The 13,672-nt window shown below is 43.1% G+C and overlaps 1 protein-coding gene across 1 annotated transcript in view; it reads left to right on the forward strand.

Annotated features, from left to right (window-relative positions):
- Positions 1–7,746, forward strand: part of LOC147425901 (purple acid phosphatase 18-like) — a 42,383-nt gene extending 34,637 nt beyond the window's left edge. Inside the window, exons 2-7 of the mRNA XM_086498672.1 lie at positions 5,448–5,748; positions 6,249–6,625; positions 6,724–6,912; positions 7,033–7,121; positions 7,295–7,413; positions 7,494–7,746. Of these exons, the coding sequence (XP_086354798.1) occupies positions 5,448–5,748; positions 6,249–6,625; positions 6,724–6,912; positions 7,033–7,121; positions 7,295–7,413; positions 7,494–7,597 (1,179 nt within the window). The 3' untranslated portion in view covers positions 7,598–7,746. The remainder of the gene's footprint in view (positions 1–5,447; positions 5,749–6,248; positions 6,626–6,723; positions 6,913–7,032; positions 7,122–7,294; positions 7,414–7,493) is intronic.
- The last annotated feature ends 5,926 nt before the right edge of the window (positions 7,747–13,672 follow it).

Here is a 13,672-nt window from a genome sequence, read left to right on the forward strand (position 1 = left end):
TGAAGAAAACAATGATATCGTCAAAGAAAGTGCCAACAAATAGCCTGTACTCTTGGAAAATCCTGTCCATCATCTGGTTAAATGTCGCAGGAGCATTGGTTAAGCCAAAAGGCATCACCAAAAACTCAATAAACCCAAAAGTCGTCCGAAAAGCTGACTTGTAGACGTCTCCCCGCGCGGTTCTGATATGATGATATCACTCTTCAATAAATCTAGAACCACTGAATCTGCAATCTCAGATTGCCCATCAGTCTGCGGGTGGAACGATGACGAGAACTGCAACCGCGTGCCAATATTCTCCCAAATTGCCTTCCAAAACAAACTCGTAAATCTGGGTCTCTGTCGGAGACAATCGTCTCAGGCATGCCATGTAATCTGAAGATCTGGGCCACAAACAGTCTCGCTAAGTGATCCAGCTTGACTGTTTTCTTCACATGAAATGAGCCTGTTTGCTAAATCTGTCAATAACAGTCCAGATACCATCGTGACCACTCTGTGTTCTCGGGAGATCAAAAATGAAATCTATTGCAATACTTTCTTAGGGGCGGGTGGGTATGGGTAAAGGGTGTAACAATCCCTATGCCTTATGCTTGTCGAACTTGACCTTTTGGCATACTAAGCAACTGCGCACAAACTCTTCCACATCCTTTTTGAGTCTCGGCCAAAAGAAGTATACCCCTTTCATGGTGGTAGCAATGCCGCGGTGACCCGTGAAAGGTGGACAGTGACATTGAGTCATAACCTTTTCCCTCAACGGCTGTGTAACGCACAACATGGTTTTTCTCATCAAGTAGCCTTCCCGAATGGAGTATCCTGCTATCGTCTCCCCATCCCGTATCCGTGTGAAAATTTCTGCAAAATCTGTATTTGTGGCATACCGTCGACCATTTCCTCGAAGCTTCTATGATGTATCGCGGAAATAGCCAGAACCAACGGCTTCCGAGACAAAGCATCTGCCACCACATTCTTCTGTCCCTGCACGTGGACAATCTGGAAGTGAAACTGTGACAAGATGTTCGCCTACCGCATCTGCTTTTCCGAAAGCTGCTTCTGTGACAAGAAGTAGCGCAAACTCTGATGGTTTGTAAAGACAATAAAATCCGCTCCGAGTAGGTAATGCCACCATTGAGTAAGAGCATGGATAACCACCAAAAGCTCTTTCTCATAAATCTGTGCTGTCATCTCCGGCCTTGAGAAAAATCGGCTCTCGTAAGCAATGACATGGCCTTCTTGCATTAAGACCGCACCCACACTACGACCACAAGCATCACAATATACTTCAAATGACTTCTGCAAGGCAAAATTGCCCTACCTACTTTCCAACAAAAGTCACTTAAAAATAATAAGTGAAAAATGTCAAAAATAGGCTAAATGCACTGGAAAATTCCCTTAATGGATTTTGATGGATCTTGGTGGGAATGCTTATGATCATGCTGTGTGCAACCAGAGGATATGCATCTACACTAAGTGACTGGGCATGCACGGTCTACGAATAGACTCACAAAAGTGCCAGATCACTTCTAAATCTAGATCGACTGGACTGACTGGACCTTGATCATGTTGTAGCTTGTCCACGGACACATAGGGTTGGATGTGTCACGTGACAGATGACGTGGCATGACCTAAAGGATGGACTCCGGACAAAGAGGGGCCCAAACCCTAGTGAAAGAGACAGATGAAGTTTTACCTTAAAATTTATTTCCCACCAACTTATGGGACCCTGTTCGATGGGGCCCAAGGGGACACAAGACATTAAAATAAGGCAAGAGGCCCAACTTGCGTAAAAACTGTTGACGGGCACAACGTATGGACTCTGCGATATGCGGCACGTTTTTGTGGTAGTGTGTAGTGCTAGCTTTTGGGGCAAGATGCTTTTCGACTTGAGGCTTTTCATGTACTGCTTTTGGCCAAGGTCCTTTATAAGAGTTGCCAGGGCCTCTCTCCCGCAGATTAGCTTGGGAGCATTGCGAAGAGAAGAGGACCCTCGGAGATTGTACTTTGTGAAGCATGATAGTAAAGAATACTGAGAAGGGGTGCTAGTTTTTGGGGCCAGTCTCTCTTGGCGCGGAACTTCGCCGTGCCGTGTCGTCTCTCTCTTAGTTTTGTTCAATTCTTTCAGTTTTCTTGCGTGTGTTGCATGAGATCTTTGCCTTGGTGTATCAAGTCTATTAGAGCAAAGCTTATAAATAAAAACACAAGCGCTACCTTTACAACTGAATTCAGCTCTTTCTTTCTCCTCTCTCTAAACCAGCGCCAACTTTCTCTCTCTTCGCTCTGCTATTTCAGCACTACCTCCTTGCTGCTATTGTGGGAGGATTTGTGTGGTCTATTCTTACCGCTTCCCGTAGCTTATAAATTCAGCCAACGCTACCTCTCTCCCTCCAGTTCTTCCAACCGTCGGGAATCTGCAAGTGAATGTGTGAAGCCATCGTGCAAATGTCGCTTTTCCGTACTTGGTGTGATAGGTAAAGCTTGTGAATACGCTCTACGAGTTGTTGTTTTCGTGTTGTTCTTTTTTGGAGGTACTCCATGGTGGAGAAGAAGCAAGGATGCCCCAGCCTACGCATGTGGGGTTTCACACTCCGGATGCAGACGGAATTGAGAGCTCGCCTCTCGAAATTTCCCACACGGGAAGGAATCGACATCGAGTCTGTGAATTAGAACGGAGGGGTTACTCGGGTTCTTGTGCTTGTATTCTCCTAAGGGGGAGGACCAACCCATCTTGTGGTCCCCAGTGCTATGTCGATCTTCTCCCTCGTCTCTTTTGGTTGCAAGTTTATTTATTTTCAGCTTGTTGATTATTCGAATGCGCTCCCGTTTGTGATAGGGCAAGCAATGGTGGGATACGTCCGGAAAACATATACGCCTCATGAGTAAGATAAGCATTGTTGATATGCAAGAGAAAGAGGTTGATCACAAAGGGACCGCCCAAATTGCAAAGGCAACAAAACAAGGTGATGATCTGATAGCTGCAAGGTATAATCAATCCTCATATTGCATACAAAGTCATCGTATTGCTGTAGGTTGAGTACATACTAGCAATCCAGACGTGCTCGATAAGAGGATTGAGTAGCATGTTGAAAAGTAAATCTTGAGACATTAGGATGCAAATAATGCCATAGATCGAGCATCTGTGCAAAAGCAAGAAGATTATCCCATGCTTGCCTTTGCGTAAGTAACATGTGAATTGCTTGTGGTGCTATCAGGCATATTCAGAGTATTATTAAATCACCACAAAGGAATGCATTGGAGATTTATGGATAAGAAGAGATGTCCTGTCATAAATTGGCTCTTTGCCCATAGGCTGTGTATGTATAGATTCCTCCAATTTCATAGATTTGATGATTCATCAAGCATTGCACAATCATCCACTGGCACCGTGGATATTGATCGCAAGAACCGGCTGAAGCTCATGATGAACCATCATCAATAATCCCGAGTAATTGTGCAAGCCAGCATATGCAATTCAATAACCCGCAGAATAGGAACACTGACCAACAAACTCATGATGATTGTGTTCTTGCAAGGTAACTGTATCTACCCTTCATGTATTTACATAGTGCTAGGTTAGTCGCCATTTGTCAGGGTGACATAACCCACACACATTATATGAGATGCATTTAATGCGATCATGCATGAGAGCTCATATGTATAAGCGACAAGAGAATGTGAGGAATTCAGTGGACGGGCCCATGGGCACATCTTCATCCACCACATCGGTGCTATAGATGATTTGATGATTCAGTGCAGGGAACTTTTACACAGAATTGGCATGAGAGGTGGAAGCCTCACCAGTGAGTACATCTTTGTAGATGCATTGCTTTTTCCCATGTGTCAATCAACGTGCGATTGTCTTTACATGGAAGCTGCTTGAATGAAGCATTCTTATTAGCATTGACAAGTGGAACATAATTACAAGAGGAGGGTGGAGTGTGAATTTTCGCTATCTTTTTAGGCACTACCCAAGCGCTAGTATCACAGGACTATCCAACAGTTTTTTCTTTCAAAGCATTCCCATTACCAAGAACATCAGACTGAGAAGGCTTGGTTTTCCCTTTTTCCACATTAGGGACTACATTAGCAATGGAGATTGCATTTTGCTTTGCCTCACTGATAGATTTGACGCGAGCGGATGGGGGAATTGCTGAAGGAGGTGGCTTCATATCGGGTTTAGGGCATTCAGATTGCATGTCACCAAATTTGCCACACGTGAAACAGGATTTTACGAATTTGCCCCACTTGAGTTTGAATGGGATCCATGGATCACCCAAGTCAATTATAATGCCTTTGGGGGTCGGTTTGTTAGTATCCGAAAGAATGCAAAACCTTTTGGTGTTCGCATCCAATTTCGGAGGACATATAACCTTCCCAAGCTATGCCATTAACAATGGTAGAAAGTGCCTCAACGTGCGAGGGAAATCGACAATTTCCACCCACATTGGAGTCCGGACATTTATGAGGGATAAGACTTTGGTAATCCGTTGCCAATGCCCACTACAGAACATGGGTCATCCACATGTTAAAAAAGAGTGGAGACATCTCCAACAAAAGTTTTTTGGCTTCAGTGTCTGCCAATAGGACTTCATAAAATTCACGAGCACCATAGTAAACGCCATGTACAGCCTGACGTTTGAGAAGAAAATTGACCATTGCCCGACATCCTACGTAGTAGGCATTTTCCCCCGGAAAAACAAGATGACTTCATCCATAGCATACTGAGCAACCCGGTCCGTGAGGTCATGCACTAGAATATGCACCTCCATAGCAGGTGCTTGACTGTCCTAGGCTTCCCTAGGCTCCTCAAAGTCCTCATACAAACAAGTTTTTATCTCAAAAGTATCCTCGGAGGAATTTTCCATGGCTTTCTGACGCTTAAACACACACACAGATTTTGACATGCAGCAACAAAACCCCTCCAAAGACCAAACTCCTAGAGGAATGTGCAATCAAAATATCACTGCGCATACACTTGCGCAAAGACTTGCACACACGTAGAAGGCCTGCGCATAGCATGCGATCCACTGCGGAAGATTGTCACACACACACACACACACACACACACACAAGAAGAAGAAGAAGAAGAAGAAGAAGAGAGTTTTAACGTCGTAGGAAACCATCCCAAGAGACCTTAAAGATCTAGCCGACGAGGAGAGTTGAACTCAAGACCTGTTATTCAAGAGGGAAATGGCATAACCAATTTACCACATTTGGGTGATAGAAAGGTTATACCATTTTCCTCTTTTTATTAGCACACACACACACACCCCTGAGAAGAAGAGAGTTTTAACGTCGTAGGAAACTATCCCAAGAGACCTTAAAGATCTAGCCGACGAGGAGAGTTGAACTCAAGACCTGTTATGTGAGAGAGAGAGAGAGAGAGAGAGAGAGAGAGAGAGAGAGAGAGAGAGAGAGAGAGAGAACGTCATAGGAACTTATTGTGATTGTAGGTGCATGTCTCATTGGCAGGACCCAATGGCGCAAGAGTGACTTGGACTACAATAGACCCCTCAGCACCATCCTTGGTGGAGTTTGGGACCACCTCTGGAATATATGACAGAATAGCATATGGCGATAGTGATTCTTACAAACTTCTATTTTATAGGTCTGGTCAAATTCACAATGTTGTACTTCGGAACCTAAGTTCAAGTACTCTGTATTTCTATAAATGTGGAGGTGAAGGCTTGGAGTATGCATTCAGAACACCACCTGCTATCGATCCAGAGACATCGATAACATTCGCAATGGCTGGTAAGAAAAGCTTCTCCTGAAGGAATAAAGCCTTTTTGATAATGGCATCTTTCTTTAACGCTCTCAAGTTATGAAAGGTGGAAGTTATGTTTGGAGTTCAGGTTTGTTGTTTCTTAAGAGTACTCTCTAGGCGCCTTTCATCATTAGAGGCTTTTCTAATTCTAAAAAGTCAATTCATTGCCCTGTACAGACCTAGTAGGGACCATTGCAAACCTATAATTATCCAGTTAAGAAGGCCCTTCCCACTCGTAGAGGATGCTTTAGGGCTCATTACAGGTGCTTGACAGTGCAGCCTCATTCAATGCAGGTTTATGGGGAAGCCATATATGAATGATTATCCCTCCAAAAAAGCGTTAGGAGGGCCTTCGTAGAGAAAGGGGGGGCAAAACAGCCCGAGAAAGACAAAATTCTATGGGATTGAGGGTCTGAAGCTGAGTGGTAACCAATACACCATTCATGAGTTTCATGCTTTTCAACAATCAAAGTTGACCTGTGTGTAGGTGATTTGGGACAGACAGATGATACTCGTTTGACTTTAAACCATATTCAGCACTCAAATTATGATGTGTTTCTACTCCCTGGTGATCTATCTTATGCGGACTATTACCAGCCATTATGGGACAGTTTCGGAACTTTGATTGAACCACTAGCAAGCTCAAGGCCAGTGATGGTGACTCAAGGAAACCATGAGAAAGAGAATCTTCCATTACTTCTGGATCCTTTCAGATCTTATAATACTCGCTGGAGAATGCCATATGAAGAGAGTGGTTCAGATTCAAACCTTTACTATTCTTTTGAAGTTGCAGGCGTCCATGTCCTGATGCTTGGCTCTTATACAGACGTTAGTAGAGATTCTAGTCAGTATAAGTGGCTGCAGGTGATCTCAAAGCTATATTCAATCTGCACTCTTTGCAGATTTATTCACTTGTTAGTCTTGATCCGTCTCACCTGTATAATCTTTTGCCATTGTGTCAGGCTGATCTGGCAAAGGTGGACAGAAACAGGACTCCCTGGCTCATTGCACTCCTTCATGCTCCATGGTACAACAGCAATTCAAAACATCAGGGTGATGGTGAGCATATGAGAAAGTCTATGGAGTTTCTTTTACATGAAGCGAAGGTTGATGTACTCATTGCGGGTCACGTCCATGCGTATGAGCGCACAGTAAGAACCCATGGACATATATAGTGCTTATTGGTGCTGTAACAGGGTCTTTTAGTTGCTTTGTGATTTATTTCGAGCTTGCAAATTTCTGACGGCCTTTTCACTCACTTCTTGCTTTAGTCGAAGGTCTTCAACGGGAGACCTGATTCAAGTGGCATTGTGCATATAACAGTAGGAGTCGGCGGTAACAGAGAAGGACTTGCTTGCAGGTGATATTGCTTTGCTATAAACATTCCACTTGTGCTTTAGTCATTGCTGCATGTGCTAGGGACAGTTTCTGTGGCATGGGTCCTGTTTACCCAAGATAAAGACACTTTTAAGTCTGTTATTACGGTACTCTTGTTGCTCAACCCAGTCAATCTGCCGCTCTCTCTTGTTGCAGATTTCTGAGCCCAATTCCTGAGTGGTCTCTTTATAGAGAAGCAAGCTATGGTCATGGTATTTTGAAGATGGTAAATGCAACCCATGCACATTGGAGCTGGCATCGCAATCAGGATGATGGTACAGTTATGGCTGACGAAGTATGGCTAGAGAGCAAGGCAAGTTCTTCACATGCTGAACCGTTGTGGTGATTGCTGCAGAGCTTTGTTCAAAAGACAAGCTGTGGCTATTAGAGTACTACTGTGATTTGAGTATGCCCATTTTAAAGAGTTTCTCTTCCTTGCCAAGTCATTGCCAATCATAATCTGTGATTATGTAGATATATATGATCACGGAAAAGTGCACAAAGGATGTATAGCAAATTAAAAACTCATGCTGGTTCCATTGTATAGATATGAATGTTATTGTCCTTGGGACGGACGAAAATACAAGGAGAGAACCCTTTTAGTGCCACATATTGGTCTCTTAGATTCTAGTTGCTCTCTCTCTCTCTCTCTCTCTCTCTCTCTCTCTCTCTCACACACACACACACACACACACACACACACACACACATCTGTGAGATCGCTTTCTTGATGAAGACTGATTAGCCCATTATGAAATTAATGACTCTTAAATACGGTTATAATCGTCTCTCATTGTGGCACAAAATGTTGCAATTTGATTTGAAAGATGGTCCACAGACCACATGAGATGGTTTTGTCCATGGAAAAACGTTGAGGACTAAGTCTTTCAAGAGCTTAAGAAATTTTTGATCTCATCCAAACGTTCTGGTTCACAGCGCTTACTATGCAACTGCTTTTACCCTGTACTCTATCAAGGTTGGCCGCTTTTTTCAACAACTCTTAACACTTGGCTGTATGTTCCTTACTTTACATTACGCATGTTGATGTGTTAGTACCTCTACGGTCAATGCTCCGTGAAGTTTATGGATTGCCTAGGATGGCAAAGAAGGCCACAGTAGCTTAAGGGAGAATGTGGCCGCCCGGGGCAGTTTGCCATGTTGTTAGTATGTGTGTTGCAGCTTGGGTAGGAGAATAGGCTTCCAACACTTTCTGGTTTCTGGTTTTCTTGAACTGCACGCGGGCTTGCAGTCTGCTCTCTCTCTCTCTCTCTCTCTCTCTCTCTCTCTCTCTCTCTCCCGGCTGAATGCAAGAGCTTGTGACCTGCTGAGCACCTCCCCAAAATTCCACTCTTGTCTTGCCTCTTAGCCTTCTCTTTGCCTTCCATGTCTATTTAACGGCTACAGCCTGGTGATCTCACTGCATGGTGAGCCTCTTGCCCGCTCAACAGCTAAAAGCTAGTGTCCTCACTGCTGGACGCCTCTTGTTGCACCACGTGGCAGCGGGAATAGGTATCTCCTATAGAACTATAGATAGATAGCATGTATATGAGTTGAGTATGTATCCCAGATTATCAGGTACTAGTCTCGGCCTTGACTAGCTGGTGAAAAAGATGTGGCCGATTGATTCATTTTTATTTGTAGTGATGATGCCAGACACCGAAATATATATATATATATATATATATATATATATATATATATATATATATATATATATATATATATATATATATATATATATATGCAACAAATGTTTAATGCTCAGAATTATGAACGTAGCAAAGGTGGATGGTGATCCTATTGAAGATGAATGACTTGGCCTCATATAGCTTTACGAATTGTATGAATTTTTAGCCTACTTGTCCAGATTCATAAGGATGTGCAATCGAAGACGCATCCTGTTGTATGTATATGGAAGGACATGGAATTTTTTCGATGTAATGCTTTTTTTAGTGCTAGGGTTCATTATTGCTGAGTTTGCCCTTGATCTCAATATGTTGAACTTTGTTGATGTATGCTCATGTGTGCGTGTGTGGTGTCTTTGGGAGCATATGTTAGTACCTAGTTCTACACCCACTATTGGGCACTAACGACGTTAGTGGGGATGTCGTGGTATTTAGTCAACACTATGCAGGATGGAGCTGATGGTTATAATGTCTTGTGGGTGACTGCCATGGGTCTGTACCTTTCACTTTCCTTTAAGGGTGAATCTTTGCTTATCCTGGATTCATCTAGGTATATATATGGAAGGACAGGGAGATCGACACACTCCACCACTTAAGTGCAACTTTTGACTTGTCCTTGATGTGATCTGTAGATGCCCATCCATGACATGATCGACAATAGAGGCTCGTCGTATCTTGACAACTAGACACAAAGAATAATGTGTAGAGCTGACTACGGGCGCATCTACACAGACTGTAGGCGACATCCACTAGTTCATCATGTAGCTTGTGTTTGCTGCTTGATATTCCAGATTTCATCCTGACATTGCAGGTACTTCCACATGGGATGTATTGTCAGAGATGATGTATGTCTGTTGAGGGTTTGCTGGCTGTGAGTCACGCAGCAAACAACCGCCGCAGCGGTTACAGCATACAGTGGGAAATTTGTGGATGTATGACTTTGTGGGAAGTCTATGTACTGTTAGATTTACTGCAGCCTTTGTTGAGGGTCGAGTGAGGTTTTATTGAGCTGGGGGATTCTCGAATGTTGAGATCCTTTCGGTGATACAAGTCTTGGAGCGATTCCTCAAGCACCCTTAGATAGGCAGCTAGGATGTATTGACTGTGGGTTAGACAGTTGGGATTGCATCTTTGCTTTACTGCCGTTGAGGCATTGTCGCAGCCTATGCTTACAGGACAGTGACAGGATAGTGAGAGACAGTACAGGTGCAGGATAGGTTTACCCGCAGCTTACAGTGTCCGAGAGACAGTGTTTTTTGAGCTGTTTTTTGGTCTGTTTTTAGTACACCAGAGCCATTTTACGAAGGAGACTTTGCCAAAATTTCTGCAGAATCTGAAGCTTTCTTGGTTCATTTGACAGGTTGATATTGGTTCAGAGGTCAGTTTACAGGGGAAACTCTACCGAATTTATCCCAGAAAAGTAAACTACTATGAAGCGTAGCTATGGCTGGATCACAGGACACTGCTCTTTACAATATCAAGAAGCTAGATGGAACCAATTTCCCATTGTGGAAGAAGCAGATTTGGCACGTGTTGGTACAAAAGAAGCAGATAAAACCTATAAAGCTCAAGGGGATAAAACCAGAAGATATAGACGAAGATGAATGGAGCGAAATGGATGAATTGGCACTTTCTACCATTATCCTGACTTTGGCAGAAAGCGTTTACTTCAATGTAGCAGACGAGATGTCGGCTTATCAAGCATGATTAAAGCCGAGTGATCTTTATGAGAAGCAGAGTGCAGCTTCACAGGTATACTGGCTTAAGAAGCTTGACTTGAAGATGAAAGAAGGAAGGGACACCTATGTCCAATCATCTGAATGAATTCAACACAATCTATAGTCAGTTGTCAGCTCAAGGTGTCAAGTTTGATGAACCTGTTAGAGCTATGTTCCTGTTGATCACATTGCCGGAAAGTTGGGACACTTTTCACACATCTTTGAGTAATTCTGCACCTCCAGATGGTTTGAACATAGCAGGTGTAGAAGGAAGTCTGCTTACTGAAGAAACCAATAGAAAGACAATGGACAAAGGCAAAGGAACAGCCTTAGTTGTCAGGGGAAGGACCAAAGAAAAGTACAAAGGTGGAAAGAGGAATCAGTCTCGTAGCAAGTCCTGCAGTGCTAAAGGCAAGAGTGACATAGAATGCTACCATTGTGGCAAGAAGGGTCACATGAAAAGAGACTGTAGAGAATGGAAAGCAGAAAAAGGCAAAGAGAAAGATGAAGACCATAGTGAGAAGAACAAGTCCTCAGTGAAGATTCAAGAAATAAATGTGACAAACACTGTTGCAGAGGACAGTCTACTGTCAGGAGACATCTACTTCTTGAAGAATACAATGGACTCAGCTCTTCTTACAGCATCTGATGGAAATGCACTGAGTGACTGGATTATAGACTCAGGGGCATCACTTCATGTGTCTCCAAACAAGGAGTGGTTTACTTCTGATGTGACCACTAAAGATCATGTTCGGCTAGGCAATGGGCAAACATGTGAGATCTTAGGTGTTGGAGATGTTCAATTGAAGTTTCAGAATGGCTCTTCTTTCACGCTGAAGAATGTGAGACATGTTCCCGCAATTACAAAGAGCTTGATCAACACATGTTTACTTGATGATGTTGGCTACGTCACCACTTTTGGACAGAACATGTGGAAGATATCCAAGGGTTCTATGACAGTAGCACATGGAGTAAATTCTTGAGGACTTTACATGATTTATGTATCAAATGTCTCTAAAAATGTAATCAATGTAACCGAGCAGCCGAACGTTTCTTTGTGGCATAGCCGGTTAGGACATATGTCCAAGAAGGGAATGGAAATCTTGTCTCGTTCTGGTTATTTGCCTGGCTTTTCATTTAATGATTTTGAATTCTGTGAACATTGTCTGTATGGTAAGCAAACACAGCAGCCACATAAGCATAGAAGCAGTAGAAGAGATACACAGTTGGCACTTGTTCATAGTGATTTGTGTGGAGCTATGCCTAACCTATCTCTAGGGGGAGCTTCTTACTTTATGACATTTATAGATGATTACTCGAGGAAAGTATGGGTTTACTTTCTCAAGCACAAGGATAAAGTGTTTAGTGTTTTCAAAACGTTTGTGACACTTGTGGAGAATCAGAGTGGCAAGAAGCTTAAATGCTTACGCACTGACAATGGTGGAGAGTATGTTTCAAAGGCCTTTCAGGACTTTTGTGAGTCAAAAGGTATAAAACGTGAACTTACTGCTCCTTAGAATCCTCCTCAAAATGGTGTTGCTGAGAGGATGAATAGGACCATACAAGAGAAGGTCAGAAGTATGTTGTCTAATGCACAGCTGCCAAATGGGTTTTGGGATGAAGCTGTATCAACAGCTGTTCATCTTGTAAATAGATCTCCTAGCAAGGTTTTGCAGAAGGATTCAATGCCAGAGATGGTATGGTCAGGCAAAATGCCCTCATACAAGCATCTCAGAGTCTTTGGCTATGAGGCATATACTCATGTTCCAAAGGAATTTAAGAACAAACTTGAGCCAAAGAGTAGAAAGTGCATCTTTCTAGGCTATGGTAATTCTGGTGAGATGGGGTACAGACTTTGGGATCCCGAATCCAGAAAGGTTGTCCGCAACAATGATGTTCACTTTAGTGAATCCAAATATCATTCTAAACCAGAGAGGGTTGAGGAGATTAGAAGAGTTGTCTTCCAAGAAGATGGACCTGCACGTGCAAGACAAAATGTCAGGGCTCAAGAGGAGCAAGGACAGGATAGAGTGGAACCACAGGTTGTGGCTGAGCCTGAGCCACCTATTGTGCGTAGATCTGGACGTGTCACGCGACCTCCTGATAGGTTTGTTCCATCTATGAACTATGTCATGTTGACTGATTGCAATGAGCCTTCATGTTACAAGGAAGCAGTGCAAATGAAGGACTCCGGGAATTGGCAATTGGCCATGCAGTCAGAGATGACAGCTTTGCATAAAAACCAGACATGGAAGCTAGTTAAATTACCACGGGGCAAAAAGGCTCTACCCTGTAAATGGGTTTACAGGTATAAGATCACCGCTCATGATAGTCAGCCAAAGAACAAAGCAAGGCTTGTTGCCAAGGGCTTTACGCAAGAACAAGGCATTGACTTTGATGAAGTCTTCTCTCCGGTGGTCAAGATGACTACATTGAGATGCTTTCTTGCATTGGTTGCCATATTAGATTTGGTGTTGCACCAAATGGATGTCAAGACAGCGTTCTTGCATGGTGATTTAGATGTGGAAATTTACATGCAGCAGCCAGAAGGGTTTGTTGAGAAAGGCAAGGAAGATTGGGTATGCCAGTTGTTAAAGAGTATTTATGGCTTAAAACAATCACCGAGGGCATGGTACCATAAATTCCACAAGTTTATGCTTTCTCAAGGCTACAAACGTAGTGAGTTCGATCACTGTCTATATACAAAGAAGGCTAAGGATGGCAGTTGGCTGATCCTTATTTTGTATGTGGATGACATGTTGATTGCTGGCAAGCACTTGGAAGAAATTTCAGCTTTGAAGTCAAAGATGGCAAAATCGTTTGACATGAAAGACATGGGTGAGGCAAGTCATATACTTGGTATGCGCATTGAGAGAGACAGATCAAAGAAGTTGATTTGGTTATCTCAAACAGAGTATATTGACAAGGTTTTGCAACGTTTCAATATGGAGAAGGGAAAGGCATTGAGTGTTCCATTGCCACCATATGTGAAACTTAGCAAACAAGATTGTCCTGTGTCTGAGGAAGAACAGGCTGAAATGGATAAGATTCCATATGCGTCTGCAGTGGGTAGTTTGATGTATGCAATGATTGCTACTCGCCCAGACATTGCATTTGCAGTGGGAGTAGTA

Source organism: Adiantum capillus-veneris, chromosome 24, assembly GCF_014529385.1.
Source record: "Adiantum capillus-veneris isolate H3 chromosome 24, ASM1452938v2, whole genome shotgun sequence".
Classification (NCBI taxonomy): Eukaryota; Viridiplantae; Streptophyta; class Polypodiopsida; order Polypodiales; family Pteridaceae; genus Adiantum; species Adiantum capillus-veneris.